General features: G+C 37.6%; 1 protein-coding gene across 3 annotated transcripts in view; it reads left to right on the top strand.

Moving 5' to 3' along the window:
- Nucleotides 1-22,977, top strand: part of GRAMD1C (GRAM domain containing 1C) — a 100,495-nt gene that overhangs the window by 49,821 nt on the left and 27,697 nt on the right. For 2 of the 3 annotated variants that reach the window (XM_032299019.1, XM_032299020.1), the window contains 4 exons: nt 6,417-6,532; nt 9,203-9,335; nt 14,229-14,391; nt 21,126-21,263. In XM_032299019.1, the coding sequence (XP_032154910.1) occupies nt 6,417-6,532; nt 9,203-9,335; nt 14,229-14,391; nt 21,126-21,263 (550 nt within the window). Of the gene's footprint in view, nt 1-2,546; nt 2,881-6,416; nt 6,533-9,202; nt 9,336-14,228; nt 14,392-21,125; nt 21,264-22,977 lie in introns of those variants that run through there. The other variant, XM_032299021.1, reaches the window with a different exon arrangement.

Genomic DNA, 22,977 nt, shown 5'->3' with positions numbered 1-22,977 from the left:
TTTAAAACTGCTGATTGAATGTGTTAGTGTATAAAAAGAAAGAATATATCAGTCTGAAAGGGGCTTGGTCAGACTTAGGCCAAGAACTTAGGACCTAGGACAGAAAGGTAGAGTTGCAGAGGCAGACTTTGATCAGTAGAGAACTACATGGAAATGGGACAGAGATGAATCATCATGCCCCATCAGGGTCACAGTAAATTGTCCCTTAAAGCTATCTACTTTTGCTCTGATTCCATGTTTATCTGCCACTTTCTGATTGCTAATCCGACTTCCAAGGTATTCAGGTATTCTGGGTGATAGAATACAAGATGTCTGATCACCAGAAAGGAATCTTCCCTGCTGGGCATTAGTATATTTCCAGCTGAGCTAGTATCAGCTTGTAAGTGTGGCTTATTTAAGTCAGCCTCTCTGAGCCAAGTCTAGGACAGCGACAGCTCTGAGGCTATTCTCTAAATAGTGGTCAGTTTACAAAGCTGATGTCACCCACTGACACCTTTTCGCGGAGTGTCATCCAGCTTTTTCCTTTAGCCTGTACAACATTATCAAATCCCTTTGTTCTTCCTTATGCCACTCTCTAAAGATCATTCCTTTTGGAGTTACTGGAATTCCAAACGTTTTCCAGTAGTGCTGTAAGTCTAATAAATGCAGCTTCCAGACCTACCTGGAAAAAAATGAATGTGAAATTGGTAACTGTTTGTCACATTTGCTATGTAATAGGATGGCAGTATAGAAGCATTTGTATTGTATTTTTCCCTCTTTTTTATCTTCGTGGGTGACAAAACTCCTCTACCTATTTTGGTCAGTGAACCACGCTGCCTTCTACCCAGCCACCCAAGCCAGAAACCTGGATGTATCCTGTTTCTTCCCTCTTTCCGTCTGCCAGCCACGTCTATTTGGTCACCAAGGCCATCATCATTTCTAGCTTGAACCATTACCAGTGTCGCCTATCTCTTTTTAACACCTGATCTGTCTTTGAGGTTGATGCCAAATAGTAGTGTTTTAAAATCATGTCTTTTAAAATCATACTTCTGAACTTGTTACTTTTCTATATGAAACCACTGGGTGGCGTTTGATATTTTGACAACGTAAAATCCATATTCGTTGGCATAGCGTACAAGGCTCTTCGTGACCTGGCTGCCTCCTCCTTCCCCACTGTGTCTCTGCTGTCTGCCTCACTCCCACGACACATGCACACTCAGGTCATGGGGAACTGGTTTGGCAAGCTGCTTCATTCCTCTGGATGCTTGCATTTGACATACATGTGCTCATGATCTGCTCATCCTGTGGTCATCTTACTTGACCTTTTGGCAGCATGCGATCCCACTGTATACTCCCTTCATTTTGAAATACTTTCTTCTCCTGCCTTTCATGACATCATTCTTTCTGGAATCTTCTCTTACCTTTCTAGTATTCCCCTCAGCCTTTTTTTGCTGGGCACTCCTGTATTTTCTCTTTGTATGTTGGGCTTTCTTGGGGCTCAGTTCTAGGTTCTGTTTTCCCTCCTAAGCCTACTCAATTTAGCTCTGCGCTATATGGCAGTGGTTTGGTGTAAGGATTTTTATATTTAGCAAAAATGTGTATAAATATAAATTGTGGTACAGTTAATGTATATTTTTCTCATAGCTATTTGTTCACCATCATAAAGATATTTGTCTATCATTTTAGTCAATGAGAACTACCATAATAAGCTAAAAGCACTGCCTTTTAGACAGTGGAAGCTGCCCCCATAGTGTGCTCTCTTCATTTGAATGAGTGGTATTTTTCAGCATCACTCTACAATCTCTCTCGTTTTGCCATTGTATAAAGTGATTAGATTGTAGCATCCCTCAAAAGGTTGATCCGTGGAGTTCATCAAGTAGCCTTCGATCTGCTTACACACTTTGCTAAATTAAATGGAATGACTAGGTAGAAATTAGGGTAAATGTTGATTCTTTATTTAGAAGAAAAATTTTCTTCAGAGAAATAAACGGAATTGGTAGGTGAAACTATACATTTTATTATAGTCCAGATCACTGCCAGGGTATTATTCTAAATAAACTAAAGTCAGAAATATTTTCAAAGAAAGTAATTATCGAGTAATCAAAATGTTGCCTTAAGCCTTTCAGTGATGAAAGATGTGCCGGGTGCTTAGTACAATTGTTGCACCTGAACAGCTGGCTCTTCCTGCTATTTCCTTACGTTACATTTACCGCATTCAGAGATAGAATCTTTGGTTGTTGTAGAGAGTTATTGCAAGAGTCTGACAGAAATACTGTATTAGTACTGGAGGGGTGGTATATGAAGAAGTAATCATGACATTCCCAGAATTGCATAGAAATTACTAGCAGGAGAAGAAAATTTAACTCATAACGTAGTTAATTTTAAAGATAAGATTAAAATAATATTGCAATAGGTGTTTTACATCAATTTAGTATAAGCAAGGTATTTTTATTCTCATTTTGTTTTTTCTACTCTGTGTGTAGAACAGAGAAAATTGCGAACTGTCCCTTTAATAAAACCCTGTTTACCTATCTTCTTCTTGTGGGAGTGGCTTAGGAACCTGTAGAGTGAGGTATAACTTCCAATTCTGCATTCTGACCTGCAACCTTGGATAGAGTACTCCTACTACAACCAGGAAGTGACAGATAATTGCTTTAAACTACATTAGAAAAGCTTCTCATAGCAAAATTTAGAGATTGAAACAGTGATTATTTTTACATAGTTGTCATTAAATATTTGGAGCTCTGCTGTGCATAGAGACTGCAACATACTTAGAACACACAGCTTTCTGGGACAGAAATTGATCTTCTGACTTTTGAGCCTTATCTGATTACTGCTTGGTTCATCTTTTTTTTTGTGAAACTACTCTGTAGGCTGAAAGGGAGAGACTCTTCTTTGCAGGTGGGTGGTCACCTTGTGTTTGAAATTTAGGTTGTTTTTGAAGGCTACTAAGGTAGATTGTTTTTGCTGTTGATTATTGAAAGAATTATGAATATCAGGCTGGGCATATGTTTGAATGTTTAAATGTTCAGCATGGCTGTAAATAACCACATTTTTATAACTGACAATTTTGTAGAAAATGTCATTTTTAACAAATTGGTAAATCTATAAGACAGTGAATTAAATGAGTTCTATTTTGTTTTCCATTAACCTGTTATATATATTTAATTACTAGCTTGAAAAGTATATTGAAATTACCATGCTATTAACTTCCTGCTATTATTTAATAAAATATTTAAAACATTTATTTATGTAGTCAAATAAAATTACACTTTTGTTGTTAGTATTTTACTAATAAGTTTCATTTCTTTTGTGTTAGGAAGCTGCCTGAGTATTCATCATTGGTTTATCTTTTTGTTTTAGTCTGTCTTTGGAATAGTTTGATATCTATTATTTAAGTTTTTTTTATAAACAATTAATCTTACACAAGTATATTGAAATATTGCTTGCTTCTCATTATAAAGTTAACCATCCTAGTATGACACTAAAATATTTCAAAGATAATTTTTTTTGAAAGAATGAGTTAATTAGTAGTATGAATTATTATTGTGAAAAAAGTTCACAAATGGCTCAGTTGGAGTGGAAGTCAGAAAATAAATGTGTGTGTTCCTTTAATATCAAGGACAGTGGTTTCTTAATTTTCTCTACCACTAATGGGCCTTTTTATGTTTCTTCCATGGATACTGTGCTTCCAAAGACTTTATCTACCAAATAAGGGGTATGCATTAAATAATAAATATTGAAACCACTATTTGTTAGATATATATTATTTCCAGTGAGAGTTTATCAGTCTGAGGTATCCATTCTAGCTGAATATAGTTCAGCTCTAAACAGAGGCTTGCCATTTCACTTAGCTTGAATGGCTTTATTTTAGATAACTAGTTAGATATTTTTGAGTTTTTGAAATAATATCTGATAATATCTGAATTTTCATCACCTGCTCTTGGGGAATCCTTGTCATCTGGGCACAGCAGATTGGGAACCAGTGGTATAAAAGTGCAGACATTTTGTTCTTAATACTTTTGAAGGTCCATAAAATGTAGTGAAGTTCATCTAGTATAACATAACAAACAAAGATACAGTAGTTACTAGACAGAGAAGAAAGAAGGAAGAAGAAAAATGAAGTGGCATTTGTTGTAGGGAATATTGGGGAGGAATTCAAGGCATCTGTGTTTTGGCCCCATCAAATCTATATTTATCTCTACTGTTTTCTCAATTTAAAATTTTTACTTCGGTCAGGCTGATACACTACTGACTTCCAAATAAATGTTAGTTATGTTCATGTACTTATTCTGTATTTTTAGTTGGTTTCCGTCTCTTCAACATTTCCCATTTCTCCATTCCCTGATTCATATTATTCCTTTAGCTCAGCTGAAAACACTTTTCCAGTGTGAAGCTTTATCTGATCACACTAATCCACAGTCATATTTCCTTCCTTTAGACTTTCATATCATGTTGATTCTACCAGTACTTAAGTATATAATGATATTATATCTTGTCATATAACTTAAGAGAACACCCCATGTCTCTTCAACTATACTATAAGTTGTTTGAGGCCAGGAACTTAACTTCTGCATTATGTTTATTGTCCTTAGCAACTAGTGTAGTAGTGCACATTCTTTGGGTACTAAATAAATATCTATTGAATAAATGAGAGAGAGAATCTTACTAATAATTGCTCTAGTGTTATGCTGCTTCCTTCTACCTTGCTTAAGCATCTAATTATCTGTAATGTTTTTAGACATCAGACCATTGGTTATCATAATATTATTTAATTTTATTTTTTCAACTGCAGGCCATTATTCTAAATTATAATAATATTTTGTTTTGCTAGTAATGCATGAATTTGTTGTATTTGATGATTTCAAAATGGATAGGCTGCCTACAAAGAAAGAACAAGCTGGGCTTTATTAAAGATAAATCAAAGGAAATACTCTGAAGTCCAGACTCTTGCTTTTTATATATCAGGAAAATATAATTTGAAATTTATTGATATATAAGATTTTTAGGCCAGGTGCGGTGGCTCACACCTGTAATCCAAGCACTTTGGGAGGCCGAAGAGGGTGGATCACTTAAGATCAGGAGTTCAAGACCAGCCTGGTCAACATGGCAATCACGAGGTCAGGAGTTCGAGGCCAGCCTGGCCAACATGGTGAAACCCCATCTCAACTAAAAATACAAAAATTATCTGGGTGCGTCGCCATGCATCTGCAATCCTAGCTACTCAGGAGGCTGAGGCAGAATAATTGCTTGAACCTGGGAGGCGGAGGCTGCAGTGAGCTGAGATCACGCCGAGACTGTGCTACTGTACTCCAGCCTGCGCGACAGAGGGAGACTCCGTTTAAATAATCCCAGCACTGTGGGAGGCCGAGGCGGGTGGATCACAAGGTCAAGAGATCGAGACCATCCTGGTCAACATGGTGAAACCCCGTCTCTACTAAAAATACAAAAAATTAGCCGGGCATGGTGGTGCGTGCCTGTAATCCCAGCGACTCAGGAGGCTGGGGCAGGAGAATTGCCTGAACCCGGGAGGCGGAGGTTGCGGTGAGCTGAGATCGCGCCATTGCACTCCAGCCTGGGTAACAAGAGCGAAACTCTGTCTCAAAAAAAAAAAAAAAAAAATTTTTTTTAAGTAGTTAAAATATTCAGATACATTATGGATTAAGGGGACAGGTTCTGAGCTGACAGAATTGAATGGTGATTCAGTGGTCATGGTAGACTGGTTAGACTGCAGAGCTAGACTGAAGGTCAGAGGCTGGGCGCTGTGGCTCACACCTGTAATACCAGCATTTTGGGAGGCCGAGGAGGGTGGATCATTTGAGGTCAGGAGCCCCAGACCAGCCTGGCCAACATGGTGAATCCCATCTCTACTAAAAATAAAAAATTAGCTGGGTGTGGTGGTGCACACCTGTAATCCCAGCCACTCTAGAGGCTGAGGTAGGAAAATCACTTGAACCTGGGAGGCGAAGGTTGCAGTGAGCTGAGATCGTGCCACTGCACTCCAGTCTGGGTAACACAATGAGACTCTGTCTCAAAAACAAACAAGCAAACAGACTGCAGAAACTGCAGATCAGTAATTACCAGAAGGCATGAAGAAACTATTTTACAAAAAGAAAATTTAAAACATTTTAACCTTTCATTTACAGTAATCATCGTGCCATTGCACTCCAGCCTGGGTAACAAGAGCGAAACTCCGTCCCACAAAAAAGAAGAAAAAAAAAAATCATTTTATCTATTCATTTTATGAACTCTGTCAGATAGACTTTGTTAACCCATTTTTATAGGTACAGAAAATGGAGGTACAGAAAGGTCAAATAACCACCAAAGCCACATGTCGAGTCTTTACACAATGGGTCATTTTGACTTCAAAATTCATGTTTTGAATCACTGTGATATTATATTTTTCAATACCCAGTGTAATTTTTCTGTCATTTTAGAGCCTGACTAGGCAGGAATTCTGGCAACTGCTCCAGCAGAACTATGGCACTGAGCTAGGCTTAAATGCTGAGGAAATGGAAAACTTGTCACTGTCGACTGAGGATGTGCAGCCAAGGTACAGCAAAATGTTGTGAAATGGCAAAGCTTATCAATTATTAATCAAAGCAGAATTATTTTAGATTTGACTAATTCTGAATTTCTGTTAATTTATCTTTGGGTGCAGTTTTCCTCTTTGTTCTCTGTGGTGGAATGGGGTAAAAGGCGGGGACAGAGAATAGTTTGCTAAATAGGTAAGCACATATGAGATATATAAGGAAATGTTAACTATGTCACTTAGGGTTTACTTCAAGTCTGGTTTTAGTAAGCCTTTTAATTAAGGATCTGGAGAAGTACCTAGTGAAATCTCTTAGTTTATAGGTGACAATAAAGTAAATTAGATGGTAGGTGTTTTGAAGGATACAATGATATGACTTTTTCTCAAGAATTCTCTAACATAGCGCTTAGCATGTTGTTGGCACTCAATAAATATTGAAAACATTAATGGAAGGAGCATATAGCCTACTATGGAATGCAAATAATTGTAATACAAGGTAGATAATGGTAAGAGCCATAACAGAGTAACAGATAATGTGATAAAGAAACCGAGACTACCGAGAGATTATTTTTGACCGATGAGGATTCATTTAGAAGAGTGGACATTTTTATTAACCTGTGCAAGTAAAAGTGCATTATGTCCAATGGAAATTGAAGCTGTTAGCAACAAAAACAATTAAGGAGAATACATTAAAATTCTATAGCAAACATTATGCTGAGTGAAAAAAGCCAGTCACAAAAGACCATATATTGTATGATTCTATGTACGTGAAATGGAGTCTAGAATTGGTAAATTCATAGAGACAGCAAGTAGATGGTAGTTGCTAGGAGCTAAGAGGAAGAGAGAATAGGGAGTGACTGCAAGTGGGGACAGCGTTTCTTTGTTGGGGTGATGAGAATGTTCTACAATTAGCTAGTGGTGATGGTTGCCCAACTCTATATCCCACTGAATTGTACACTTTAAATGAAGTGAACTTTGTGGTAGTGAATTATATCTTAAAAGCTGTTATTAAGAAATTCTGTAGTAAGTCTTAAAATGGAAATATTTTGAAAGTCTCAATGTATGTGCAGAAATTTTACTCATCTAGGTAATCTTCTTATGCTGATTCGATTTATATCTTTTCAGCTTAGCATCAATATTTTATAGCCTTTTTTCACATGGTTGCACATGTGTATTTTATTAGCTTTCTGTAAAGTTAAAAATTTCCATTGTATTGCTCTCCTTGCAAAGTTTAGTAACCTCTTGCCGGCTGTGGATTTGGGTAGAAAAGCAGTTACTCTGATGCAAAGAGCCTTGGATTGTCAGAAACAAGATCTAGATCTTAGTTAGGGTCACCAAACGGCCGAGCAACCTCGGGCAAATCTTTTCATTTTTCTGATTCTCAGTTTGCTTGTCTATGAAATGAGGCAGCTGAATGGGATTATTTTTAAGGTCCTTGCCAACTTGAAACATTTCTAGTCTTTGAGGAAAGAAAGAATATTTTTGACTAGCTGCTGTATTCTTCTGGTGATTGAATACTTTCTTTTTTCCTTTTTTTTTTTTTTTTGAGATGGAGTCTCACTCTCATCCAGGGTGGACTGCGGTGGCATGATCTTGGTGATCCTGGCTCACTGAAATCTCTGCCTCCCGGGTTCAAGTGATTCTCCTGCCTCAGCCTCCTGAGTAACTGGGATTATAGGAGCCTCCCACCACTCCTGACTACTTTTTGTATTTTTAGTAGAGACAGGGTTTCACCATGTTGGCCAGGCTGGTCTTGAACCCCTGACCTTAAGTGATCCGCCCGCCTCAGCCCCCCAAAGTGCTGGGAATACAGGCGTGAGTCACTGTGCCTGGCCTGAATGCTTTCTAAGAAAGTGTGTGGCAGGGTCCTTATTCTCTCATCTACTTCTTTTCCTATTCTTCAGTCTCTGAAAGAAGCATATCTGTTTCAAACCTTTGTTTCCTCAATTCTTCCATCTTCTCCATCTTTATTTGCAATTTCTCCTTTCTTCTTCCTTCTCCTTTCCTCTCTATTTTTCCACATCTCACCTCCATTCTGTTGAGCACTGGAAATTAGATCAGTTGTACTCCCTTTGTATTTAATAGGTTTTCCTTTCCTTTTACTCCTTGAGAAAGGGAAAGCAGATCCCAGGACATTTATTATAGTCTTGGTCATTTGACAGCTATGTCTTCAACTTTGTTCTTCGGGCTGGGAAGAGTGAGGAGGCAGGACTGGCCAATGGGTTTAGGCTCAGACATCTCGAGTGTCCACTTCTGGGAGGACTTCGCCATTTGGGCTGGGACTGAGTCAGAAAGAAGGAGATATAAAACTGCCTTCTCGTGCAGTCTAGTATCTAACTCAAACATGTACTCTGTACCTGTCCGAGCTTTGCGATTGTACTCAAATGAAATTTAAACAAGCAATTTTCATTGGGTTAGTTGCTGTTATGGCCATTTGTACTTTGTTAATTTTGTAATGTTTTTGAAATTTATAGAATCTCATGTGAGTGTATCTTGTTTTCAGAAATGATGTCAACTTGCATGTAATTTAAGAAGATAGCCTTACTATAAGTAGACATTAATTTGTTATATTATAGTAGTCCATTTATTATGAAACTGTTTTTATCATAGGAAATAACCTCAATGAGGAGACCAAATCATTTATTTGTGTGAAGGTGACCTTATATTTCTATACTGATGTGTTTCTTACAGAAGTCCAGGAAGAAGCAGCTTGGATGACTCTGGGGAGAGAGATGAAAAATTATCCAAATCAATCAGTTTTACCAATGAATCAATTAGTCGAGTTTCAGAAACAGAGTCATTCGATGGAAATTCATCAAAAGGAGTTAGTATATGATATCCCTTTTTAAATATATCTGATACTGTCATATCTTAATCAGAATATAAGATGAAGATACAATATACAAAGTGTTAAAAATAACTTAAGATATCAGGCTCCTACCTTATTTTAGGAAAAAAGTTTGAAGTCTGTTAAGTAGCAGAGGTTATGTGGGAAAAATATGTAGTTTTGTTTAGAGCTATATAAAAAGCAGAGCTACCAAGCAGCTTTACCTGGGCATCAGTCTGTAGGGGGATAAATATTATTAAAAGGATAATAAGGGCCGGGCGCAGTGGCTCAAGCCTGTAATCCCAGCACTTTGGGAGGCCGAGGCGGGTGGATCACAAGGTCAAGAGATCGAGACCATCCTGGTCAACATGGTGAAACCCTGTCTCTACTAAAAATACAAAACATTTGCTGGGCATGGTGGCACGTGCCTGTAGTCCCAGCTACTCAGGAGGCTGAGGGAGGAGAATTGCCTGAACCCAGGAGGCGGAGGTTGCGGTGAGCCGAGATCGCGCCATTGCACTCCAGCCTGGGTAACAAGAGCGAAACCCCATCTCAAAAAAAAAAAAAGGATAATAAGACGGAAAAATTTGTAAGTAGCAAAATTTTCCCCAGGGTAAGTACAGTGTGTGCTGGACAGAATCTGTTTTTTTCAATTTTCATTTATTTATTTTTTATTTCTTTCACAGAAGGGAACATAATGGAGAAATAACCTGTTTTGAAGGGTGAAATGAGCCCTGAGTAGCAGGCTTGAGTAATAAGCTGCTTTTTAAGCTTTTTAAGCAGGCAGGTCCAGTTAACTACTAGGCATTGTACTCAGTTACTTAGTCCTTCCTTTATTTTCTCAAGTATCATTGTAAGCACATCAGTTTTTTATTCCAATGAGCTTCAATCACTTGGAGTCATTATTTGATGGGAGCCCCTTCAGGTTGGTTCCTCTGGCTTTTTGAAATGACCAGTATCTTTGATGATGTCCTCTCTTTCTGGCACAACAATATGTTCTAAGCACATTTTGTATGTTTTCTGCCCCCCAAATGGCATCAGCCATTTTCCTAATAAGCTATAGATTTTCTTAGTGAAGAACGGTATTTAGAGACCATATTCTGTGTGCTAGGAGTGCTCCTACTGCAGAGCTTTTGTTATTCTGATTGGGGATCCAAGTTTGTGGGCAGAGCTGAATTTTTTTGTTTTGAGCAGGGCTTTGGCTTCAAATCCTACATCTGCCACTTGCTAAATGTGTGATTACTTAACCTTAGCTTTTCTTTTCTCAACTGTAAAGTGAGGATTATACTTCATAAGGTTTTTCTTTTTAATAAGAAATAAACGAGTTAGTATATATGAAAATACAGTCATGTTCTGCATAATTATGTTTTGGTCAATGATGAACTGCATTGTTGGACCATGTTTTGGTGGTCCAAAACATTTTATTTTTGGGGTGGAGTTACCCTCTTGTTGCCCAGACTGGAGTGCAGTGGTGCGACCTTGGCTTACTGCAACCTCAGCCTCCTGAGTAGCTTGGATTACAGGTGTCCGTCACTATGCCCGGCTAATTTTTTATATTTTTAGTAGAGATGGGATTTCATCATGTTGGCCAGGCTAGTCTCAAATTCCTGTCCTCAGGTGATCCACCTGCCTCAGGCTCAGAAAGTGCTGGGATTACAAGCATGAGCCACCACACCTGGCCAGTCCCATAACATTTTAAGGGATGCTGTAAAATTCCTTTGCCTAGTGAGGTACCATCATAACATGGTAATACAATGCTTTGCTCACCTGTTTGTGGTGATGGTGATGTAAACAAACCTGTGCTGCTAGGCCCATGAAGACACAGCACATACAATTATATAAGTATATAATACTTGATAATAAAATAATAAATCATTATTTTAGAGTGTACTCTTTCTACTTATGTATATAAAAAAGTTAACATTGAAACAGCCTCAGGCAGGTCCTTCAGGCAGAATTCCAGAAGAAAACATTGTTATCATAGGAGATGACAGCTCCATGCATGTTATTCTCCCTGCAGGCCTTCTCGTCCGTACAAAATATGTAGGTGGAAGACAGTGATATTCATGATCCTGATCCTGTGTAGGCCTAGGCTAATGTGTATGTTTGTGTCTTAATTTTTAACAAAAAAGTTTAAAAATAAAAAATAAGATAAAGATAGAGAAAAGCTTTTAGGATATGTATATAAAGAAAGAAAATATTTTTATATAAGTGTCCAATATGGTTTAACCTGTGTTTTTACAAGTCAAAAAGTTTTTTAAAAATTTAAAAATTCATAAAATAAAACTTTTACAGTAAGCTAAGCTTAATTTATTATTGAAAAAAAATTTTTTTTATAAAACTATTGTAGCCTAAGGGTACAATTTTGTTTGTTTGTTTTGTTTTGTTTTAAGATGAAGTCTCGCTCTATCACCCAGGTTGGAGTGGAGTGGCATGATCTCGGCTCACTGCAACTTCCGCCTCCTGGGTTCAAGTGATTCTCCTGCCTCAGCCTCCCAAGTAGCTGGGATTACAGGCACACGCCACCACAACCGGTTAATTTTTGAATCTTTTAGTAGAGACGGGGTTTCACCATGTTGGTCAGGCTCATCTCAAACTCCTGACCTTGCAATCCATCCGGAAATACAGGAGTGAGCCACCACACTTGGCCTAAGTGTACAATGTGTATAAAGTCTGCAGTAGTGTTCAGTAATGTCCTAGATCTTCAAATTCACTCACCACTCATTCACTGATTCACCTAGAACAACAGAATTCAGTTCTGTAAGCTCTATTCATAGCACAGACAGGTGTACATTTTCTAAATATTTTATACCAAATTTTTACTGTACTTTTTCTATGTTTAGATATGCTTAGATACACAAGTACTTCCCACCCTGTTACATTACCTACAGTATTCAGAAGAATAACATGCTGTCCAGGTTTATAGACAAGGAGCAATAAGCTATACCATATAGCCTAGGTGTGTAGCAAGCTATACTGTCTAAATTTGTTAAGTACTGACACATCAATAAAATCACCTAATGATATGTTTCTCAGAACGTATCCCTGTCATTAAAGTAGTATATGACTGTACTTAGAATAGTTCCTAGCACACATTATCCAGTAACTGTTAGCTGTTATGACTGAAGGTGAGTCTGCATGTGACCAGTAATGATCCTTTTCTACCCTCCCCCGAGGAACTCCCGCTGTCTCCTCTGAGTAAATGTTGGGAAAACATTGAAAAGGTATTTATGTGAAAGGCCAGCATGTTATCAACTTGTTTTTAGCAGTCATGTATCTACCTCAGCATGGTTTTCTGTTATGGGTTTCTTGCAAAACTTATTCATCTAGAGACCCTTAGTGACCTACTACTGGTACAAGGGAGGTGAATAACTTAGTGTTTTAAGATCGATGATACATTCATCTGTGTTCAGAATAGATGTTTTCAGGTTATGGGGTACAAGTAGTATAGAAGTTTAGTCCTTGTCTTCTGTTTGCATTCAAGAGCCACATGATGAAATTCCCAGGTAACTACAAGTATCATATGTCACTTGCTTTGCCTCATTTTCACTTTTAACAAAGTTGGAAATAACAGAAAAACAATAATAACTTTTTTCCAAGATGAAAATAAGTTTCTTAAGTGATAAAGACACTTTATAAAACGTCATGAAATATGATAGGGTATACAAAGAAATAAAAGTCACCCAGATGCAAACCACTGAAAGACAGTGACTCCTAATTTTCCTATAAATATCTGTTTGTATTCTTTATAGCAGGAAATAGAATTTAACTAGCAACAAGAGGAGAAGCGTAAGCGTAGAGCTGTAGAGACCCATACTCTACTTAGCATCTGTTAAGGGGTCCCTGGTTTAGCTAAATAGGCATATTGCTTGGTAGTGTGGAACTCTCAAATTAGCAGTAATCTCTGCTTGAAGAATCAATCTTCTGATTAGGGTAATATAATCCTTTAATAAATTGTGTCCTGGATCCCAGTTGTTATTCTGCTATCTGGGTGGCCAATGGAAAGCTGTATCCTCCCTGGAGCTGATTCTGCCATTTAGTGCTTCTCAAGGATCTCATGGGACATGAAGTAAAGTGCTCTCTTTCATCTGTGTACATACAGAAAATGCAAGAAAGTATTCTGCTGTATAGTTTATATAGACTTTTTGGACTGTTCCACCAAGTCTGATCATAATACAGTACCATTCTACTTGAATACTAACATAGCAATAGCATCATACTTTAATGCCTATCATTAAATATATTGTGGAGATAACATCATCTTTATTAAACCATCTCAGAAAGTATAGATAGCATCATCCAAGTGAATACATTTTAATGCTTAATCTCTTAGTCCCTTTGCAGCAAAGCCAATTGTGTTTTTATGAGTTTGCTATGAAATTAATTTGTCTTAATCTTCTCTCTCCCACTGTAGTCACATGTGACTTATCTCTCCATTTTCTTTCCATTTCTCTGTTAGTTCTTGAGAGATGGGTGAGTTTCCTTCCTTGACATGATGGGGCAGGCATTGGTTGGAGAAGCTAACTGGGTTTGGTTCTTCTCCCTTGCCTACTCTAAAGAACTAATTGTTCTATTATTTTTGTCTTTTGTCTCTTTCCCTTCTGCATAAGTGGTTTACGGGGTCTGTGAAGCCCTTTTTATATGATGTTTTTCATAAACTTGTGTTTACTATTGTATAGAATGACTCTAGAATGGTATATGTTATTTACTAATATTTTATGGACTGGCATTTAATAGCTTTGGCAATGTGATGCAAGCGTAACAAACAAAATGCTGTAAACATTTTTCAAAGAGCAATATTTCAGTGTATCTTTAATATTAAAGTTCTCACTGTAAAATCTAAGCTTAAAATCTGTTTCTTATTTTGAAACCAGATTATTTGTCTTTTAGGGATTAGGTGAAGAGGAGTCCCAAAATGAGAAGCAGACCAAAAAGAGTGTCTTACCAACTTTGGAAAAGAAGTTAACTCTAGTGCCATCAAAATCACTGGACTTGAGTAAAAATGAGTATCTTTCTGTGGACAAAAGCAGCACTTCAGATTCTGTTGATGAAGGTAAATAATTTCTTATAAATTTTATTAAAATTTCAGTTATGTCTTATTATGTTTATCTTTGTAATAGGGGTGTACAGATTGAGAATTTAGTTTCGTTAGACATAATGTCACCCTATAAAGAACCAAAAAAGGAACGGAAGCTTAAAGAAAATAGGAGAAAGAGGCTGTTAAATCTAACTTATCCCCATTGTCTTCAGAAGCCTGGAATTTGAAAAGCTTCATCACATTTAGTTTTTAAATGTAGTAAAAATCTGCATGCTCATTCCTATATACCAAGCCGTGTAATATGCTCACATTTCATAGGTAGAGTGACATATTAGTTCATTTAGGCTAGCCCTCATTTCCTGGTAGGGAAAATAAAACCTACAGGAGCTAAATCTAAAATTATATAGCTAGTTAACTATGGAGAACTTGAGCTAATGACAAGGTGTCTCAGTCCAGTATTCTTTTTACTTACTTCAATACTGCCCAAATTATTTTCTCCTTTCCTCCTTTTACAAAAGGACATCTAGGCCTGGTATGGTGGCTCACGCCTGTAATCCCAGCACTTTGGGAGGCCTGGGAGGCCAAGGCAGGTGGATCACAAGTTCAAGAGTTCAAGACCAGCCTGCTAACATGATGAAACCTCATCTCTACTCAAAATACAAAAATTAGCCACCTGTAATCCCAGCTACTTGGGAGGCTGAGGCAGGAGAATTGCCCAAACCTAGGAGGTGGAGGTTGCAGTGAGCTGAGATCTCGCCACTGCACTCCAGCCTGGGCAACAGACTGAGACTCTGTCTCAAAAAAAAAAAAAAAAAAAAAAAAAAGAATTCTCCTTTCTTATGCTCTGGTTTCTCTTCGAAACGAATAAACCTTTCACCTTTCACTAAAGAAAAAAAAAGACACCTTAGCAAGGTTACTCTAAACCTATTTTGCGTATTATTATGAAAGCAAGTAGTCATGGCAGGGATGCATTCTGAGATTAATGTTAATTTAAATTATTGAGTAGCCTCCAAAAGAAAATAAAGATTCTAAAAAATTCTGGAAAGGAAACCTTTCTCTCTGTAAATGATTTTTTTTAAAAGTGTGCTCATTGGCCAGGAGTAGTGGCTCATGCCTGTGCTACCAGCATTTTGGGAGGCTGAGGCAGGCAGATCCCAAAGTCAGGAGTTCAAGACCAGCCTGACCAACATGGTGAAACCCTGTCTCTACTAAAAATACAAAAGTAGCCAGGCATGGTGGTGTGCACCTGTAATCTGAGCTACTCAGGAGGCTGAGGCAGAAAAATTGCTTGAACTTGGCAGGTGGAGGTTGCAGTGAGCTGAGATTGCAGCACTATACTCCAGCCTGGGCAACAGAGCGAAACTCCATCTCAAAAAGAAAAAAAAGTGTACTCAACAATGTTCCTCAGAACAATACTCAAGTTTCTGTGCATGAAGATGCAGGCTTTTGACTGTGGTTATATTTTAGCACAATGGGATGAGTTTTTGAAAGCAAGAGCATGGAAAGTTCATTGTAATTGCTCCTGAATTTGATTTGTTTTTACTGAAGTCATTTCAATTTAATTTAAAAATTTTCCATTTAATTTTAATTCACTTTTAGAGGAAGATTCTATATTTGAAATTTATTACAAAAATAAATGACAATAATATTCCATATGGCATTAAAATAAACTTATTTTGTTTTACAAGGCCAACAGAGATTAAGCTTAATCCTAATATAATTGTAAAGAAAACCATGACCCAAAGGCTATCTGAATTTCAAGAGTATTATATGCTAGACGATTTTTAACATTTTATAATGTAATCAATTTTGTTTTCTATTGTAATCCATGTGTACATGGTGTCTAGAGTGGGCTTAACAGATAGCAGTTCTTCTTGACCACCCCGGTGCTAACAAAATTGGGAAAGAAAATGAACAGCAAGTCAGATAGAGGCCAAAATATGACCTTTTATACGAATAGTGACAAAGTCAGTGGATATGGGTACGTGTAAAACATAAGTGGGCTGCTGATGGAGCTGAAGAATGAGGTGGACTTACCTATCAATCACAGGAAACGTTCACCTGCCTCCCCACTGGAGGGACGATCTCTCCTGGGCAAATATCAGCTTCTGTGGGCACCTAGATCCAGAAGGAAGGACAGAAGTGTGCCAAGCCTACCCAGCATATTCCTTTCACATTTACTAACTGTATTCATAGCTCAGGCTGCCATAACAAAATACAGATTGGGTAGCTTAAACAACAGAAATTTATTTCATATAATTCTGGAGGATAGAAACCTCAGATCAAGGTTTGGCAGAGTTGGTTTCTGGTGAGGGGTCTCTTCCTGGCTTGCTGCCTTCTATGTGCAGACACTGTGTCTGTACATAGCCTTTTCTTAGCACATGCTCATGGAGAGAGGGACAAAGTGTGAGGGAGGAGCAGGGGGCAATAGAGAGAGAGAGAGAGCATGCATGAGCAAACTCTCTCTTTTTTTTCTTTTCTTTTTTTTTTTTTTTTTTTTTTTTTTGAGACAGAGTCTGACCCTGTCACCCAGGCTGGAGTGCAGGGGTGTAATCTTGGCTCACTGCAATCTGTGCCTCCCGGGTTTAAGCGATTCTTGTGTCTCAGCCTCTGCAGCATCCGGAATAGCTGGGATTACAAGCATGCACCACCACACCTGGGTAATTTTTTGTGTTTTTAGTAGAGACGGGGTTTTACCCCTTGTTTGCAAGGCTGATCTTGAACCCCTGGCCTCAATTGATCCTCCAGCCTCGGCCTTCCATAGTGGTGTCTCTTCTTATAAGGACACTAATTCTACCAGATCTGGGACCCACTTCATTTAACTTACTTTATTTAGAGGCCGCATCCCAAATACAGCCATACCAGGAGCGAGGGCTTTAACAGAAGAATTTGAGGGGACACAAACATTTAGTCCATGACAATAATCTACTTCCTATGGTTAGAGTGAGTTAAAGGGGCAGAGAGAAGCTGGGAATTACCCTAATTGGGCACCTTGAACTTGGAAGGAGTGAAGAAGAGACATCTTCACTGCATTATATATAATACACGGCACACAATAATATTTTGTTAGTCAATGTAAGCCCATTTCCCAACCATTTTATGTAGATGTAAGTTTACTATATTAATGTGTTTTCCTTAACATAAAAGTTAATTTTTAAAAACATATTTTTAAAACTTCCAAAATATACACTGTGTGTGTTATACTGCTTTTAGGTTTGAGAAAGAGATCAAAGCTTTAGTATTTCTTAGTTGAGCACAGTGGCTCATGCCTGTAATCCCAGTACTTGGAGAGGCCAAGGTGGGAGGATTGCTTGGGCCAGGAGTTTCAGACCAGTCTGGGCAAGACCTATCTCTACAAAAAATAAAAAATTGGCTGGACATGGTGGAGGATGCCTGTAGTCCTAGCTACTCAGAAGGCTGAAGCAGGAGGATCACTTGAGCCCAGGAGATCAAGGCTGCAGTGAGCTCTGATTGCACCATTGCACTCTAGCCAGGGCAACAGAGCCAGATCCTATCTCTTAAAAAAAAAAAAAGATTTAATATTTTTTATGTTTCAGTTTTGAGGATATATGTTATAGATACTATGATTGTTGTTCCTTTCTTGTAACCACCAATAGGAGAGAGAGAGAGAAAGCAAAAAAATAGTAAAATTAAAAGTAGTTGTTTAAAGGAAAATGCAGTACAAATAACTTGAGGCTTGTTGTGGTTGTACTCATTAAGTAGGCATTTTAAGGACTCTTTTTTTTTTAGTTGTAAGATCATTGCCATTGAAGTCAGTGCAGCGGGAGACATTTGGAAAGATCAAGGGTAGTGACGGCTTTATTAGCGTCCTTGACATTCATGCTTTAGTATGCAGCAGGGCATGGATTAGTCATATACTGTCTACCTGAACCTAGGACTTTAGGAAGATCTACTCTGGCCCCCAGTGGCCAAATAGGCAAGTAACACCCAAACCAGGATTTTTTTTTTTTTCCTCTTTCTTATCTGCTTCTTTTATAAGAATGGTCCTTCCAAAGTAGTTTCAGAGGGGCACTGTGGCTCACGCCTGTAATCCCAGCACTTTGGAAGGCCGAGGCAGGCAGGTCACCTGAGGACAGGAGTTTGAGACCAGCTTGGGCAACATGGTGAAACCCCATCTCTATTAAAAATACAAAAATTAGCTGGGTGGTGGTGGTGGCACATGCCTTTAACCGCAAGAGTGAGACTCTGTCTAAAAAAAAAAAAAAAATCCTATAGAAGTAACATTGTAAGTTGCATAAAGGATAACATTAAAACTGATAAAAATCGTGCCTATTTAGAAATAAAGAAAGAATAATAATGTATAGATTCTTTATTGCACATGAACTCTGATCACATTTTGCTTCTCGCAAAGACTGGCTTTATAGCAGTTAAGAAAGCATATGTAACATTCAGGCCTGTGTTTGTGGAGTTTTATTAAAAGTGTATGGTGATTCTTTTTTTCTATAACAAATCGAGTACTTCTACTGGTTTTCCTAAGCACGTTCCAAAATCTTGAACTTGTCATATGTATCAAATGGGCAAAATCATGAATCTATTTTTTACTTTTTTAAAGTTGTGAAGTTATAAAGACGGTTGAAGTCAATGAACTGAAGCGACAATTGAAAAAGTCACAAAAAGTAAACCATCCCGGGAGATTGGGGATGTGTGTATGGGTTGAGAGGGAGCAAGGGAGATTGCAGATCACTGTAAACCAAACATCGATTTATTTAAAGTGATTGTATGTTGATTTACCATAGTGAGCAGGAGAAAGAAAGCCAATAAACCAATAAAAGTTTGATTACAAGTCAGGGTAGGTTCTGTGAAGGAAATGAGCAACATCAGCAGAATCACTTTTAGTTGTTTTCTTTCTTTGTGAATATTTGAATTATTTTTACAATGAACATATAATACTCCTATGTTAGAAAAAGCTATTTCCCAAGCCTAATTGGAAAGTTACTTCACAAAGTTTAGCAAAATTGCCTTGTTTTGTGATTCATTTCTACACTGAAGAAACCATTATTTGAAATTGCAGTAAATAGTTTTTGCCTCCATAGAGTATTGTTGAAAGAAGAAGCAAATCAATATGTATCTGATATTCCTTTTTGCCTCTAGCAAAATAGAGAGACACAAATCATTCAATGAGGGATAAATAGCAGTAGTCAGGGATGAAGCCAGAGCTAGAAGAGTTTTTCTGACCCCTAGACCATTGCCCTTTGATTTAACCTGACTAATATTGACAGATGCTTTACCAGGTCATTCTTAGAGCTTGATTTCTGAAAGACGGGGAGTTTTTGTAGCAGTTTTTATTCTGTATTGATGAGGCATAATCCTCGAAATATAGTAAGTAATCCTGGTCCTGAAATCATTACAATTTCATACTGAATTACTTATGCTACTTCCTTTATTATACCAGGCTCCTATTCCTAGATATTTTTTTTCTTTTCTGTTTGGTTCTTCTAAGTTAAATTCCATTTGTCAGTATAAAATAGATGTTAAGTTTGTGTGCTCTGGAGCTGGAGTGGGTTCAAATTCCAGGTCAGTCGCTCACTAGCCATAGAGCCTTGGCAGTTATTTCTGTGACTCAGCTTCCTCATCTGGAAATGATAATACCACTTATAGCATTGCAGTGAGGATAAGATGAATCAATACTTGTAAGGTATGTAGCACAATGTCTAACATACAGGAAGCATTATGTAAGTGTGAGCTATTTTATATTACATTTCCAGGGCATATGAGAAGAGGTGAGCAAGATACCACTTCTTCATTTGTCACTAGTAGTTTTCAACATCGTGATGATTATCAAGTTCCCAGAAAAAAAATGTAGTATTTCCTTGGGCATTACTTAGCTTTGATGAATACTTTTCAGAATGATTTCTTAGTTCTTTTGTGTGGTGTTGAAAATAGGTTGTGAATACAGCCATTCTTGTCTTTGGAGTGAACATTAAGTCAAGTTGAAACATTATACAGGCTGATAAGTACAGCAGATATAGTCATTGATAAATTAATATTTACTGAATGTATGAGCATTCAGAGGTAGAACTTGCTAATTGCTATGGTAGATACTATCTTATGTGTCTCTATATTGTCCTTGTCCCTTTTGAAATATTCTTTTTTTTTTTTTTTTTTTGAGGTGGAGTCTTGCTCTGTTGCCCAGGCTGCAGTGCAGTGGCATGATCTTGGCTTACTGCAACCTCTGCCTCCTGGTAATTCAAGCAATTCTCCTGCCTCAGCCTCCTGAGTAGCTAGGATTACAGGCATGTGTCACCATGCCCAGCTAATTTTTGTATTTTTAGTAGAGATGGGGTTTCACCATGTTGGCCAGGCTGGTCTTAAACTCCTGACCTCGTGATCCGCCCTCTTTTGTCTCCCAAAGTGCTGGGATTACAGGCTTGAGGCACTACACCAGGCCTGAAAGATTCTTTTGAGTGACATATTATGGGTGTTTGATATCATTCAAGTTAAATATTTCTATATCTTCTGGGATTTGACAGTTGAAATATTGATTATATGTAGTTTAGTTAACTATATATTGTTATGCATAGTTACAGTTAGTACCTATGTATATATTCAATTCTTATTTGGAGTTTTAATAGTGTCCTGGAATGTTCTCATCGTTGTAATCGTATTTAAAAATGATTTTATGCCAAAAATTAAACAATACAAAGAAAATCCCACCCAAACCCCCCTAAAACTTTAAAATTATCTTTCTTTGATTTCTTGTCTTTTGGTTTGTGTTTTTGTTTTTCTAGAAAATGTTCCTGAGAGAGATCTTCATGGAAGACTTTTTATCAATCGTGTTTTTCATATCAGTTCTGAGAGGATGTTTGAATTGCTCTTTACCAGTTCACGCTTTATGGAGAAATTTGCCAGTTCTAGAAATATAGTAGGTTAGTCCTTGTGTTCTTACCTAATGATAAATCTGGGAGAATGCTAGTATTCGTAGAAAGTTGAGCCTATATAAACTGATTTATGTTATGTGGAGGAAGAATTAGACATGCTTTGATTTATTTTGGCAGTATATAAACCGGTATTCAAACGTTTGGTTAAATTCACATGTGAACAGTATAATTGTTTAATTAGGCACATGGTTCCAACAATTAAGTTCAGACCTTTTGAAAACTAAAAGTATATTTATTCATTAAGGTACCAATTCAATTGGGTTGAACTCAATTCAAAATGGTTTCATGTGAAACAACTGAATTTTGGTGGTGTGTAAATTGCAACAACCACTTTGCCAACCAGCTTGGCAGTAACTACTAAAGCTGTTAATTCTCTATGACTCAGTTCCACTCCTGGATATACACTCATCAGAAATTGGTACATTTGTGCTCTGAATGATGTCCTACAGTGCTCATAGCAGCATTATTTATGATGGTCCCAAACTCAGAACAGTTCAAGTGTCCATCAGTAACAGAATGGATAAACAGATTGTGTATGTTCCCACAAAAGAATCCTTTGTAATAACGAGCAAAATACAAAGTACTGATACTTATAACAATATGAGTAGTTCTCACAGATCCAATGTTGAGCAAAAGAAGCCAGATACAAAAGAGTACATGCTACATCATTTCTTTATATAAAAGTAAAAACCAGGCTAAACAAATTTATGGACATAAAGTCAGCGTAGTGGTTACTGTTGTGGAAAGTCAGATAGGTAAAGCGGGGAGGGAGCTTTTGGGATGCTTGTATAAGTTCTACATCCTGATTGGAGTGGTGGTACATGTATGTGTTCCCCTCGTGAAAAATCATGGAGCTATACACTTGAGATTGCTGTTATCTATGACTACTTCAATGAAAATATTTTTTAAAAAGTTCAATTTAAGAAATTGGTTAAATTTCCTAATTGGAAATTAATGGTTAAATCCTCATGAAAAAGATTTCATTGATTGTGTGTTAAAAAGTTTTATTTTGAGGCTGGGCGTGGTGGCTCATGCCTATAATCTCAGCACTTTGGGAGGCTGGGGCGGGTGAATTGCTCGAGCCCAGGAGTTTGAGACCAGCCTGGACAATATGTGAAACCCGTCTCTACCAAAAAATACAAAATTAACTGGGCATGGTGGTTCACACCCGTAGTCTCAGCTACTTGGGAGGCTGAGGTGTCAGGATCTCTTGAGCCCTGGAGTTGGAGGTTGCAGTAAGCCGAGACTGTGCTACTGCACTTCAGCCTGAATGAGAGTGAAACCCTGTCTCTAAATAAATAAATAAATGTTTTATTTTGGTAAATATCTCTGATAAGCTTATCGTTAGTTTGAAACTGAATTTATCCTAAATGTTTTCAATATTTTATTAACATTGGGAGCATGTGATTTAGCCTTCTACATAAAATTAGAGTCCCACATCAGCAGAGATTCATATAAAGTGAGTCATTTGACATAGTCAAAGAGAAAGTTATTCTATAGTCAAATTGATTGATTGATTGATTGATTGATTGATTTATGGCAGAGTTTTACTCTGTCACCCAGGCTGGAGTGAAGGGGTGGATCTTGGCTCACTTCAACCTCTGCCTCCCAGGTTCAAGCAATTCTTGTGCCTCAGCCTCCTGAGTAGCTGGGATTGCAGGCATGTGCCACCGCACCTAGCTAATAATTTTTGTGTTTTTTT

This window comes from Sapajus apella, unplaced genomic scaffold, assembly GCF_009761245.1.
Source record: "Sapajus apella isolate SASKATOON/1434 unplaced genomic scaffold, GSC_monkey_1.0 scaffold40, whole genome shotgun sequence".
Taxonomy (NCBI): Eukaryota; Metazoa; Chordata; class Mammalia; order Primates; family Cebidae; genus Sapajus; species Sapajus apella.
Note: the sequence above shows the minus strand (reverse complement) of the source record. Positions and strands in the feature narration are given on the sequence as shown.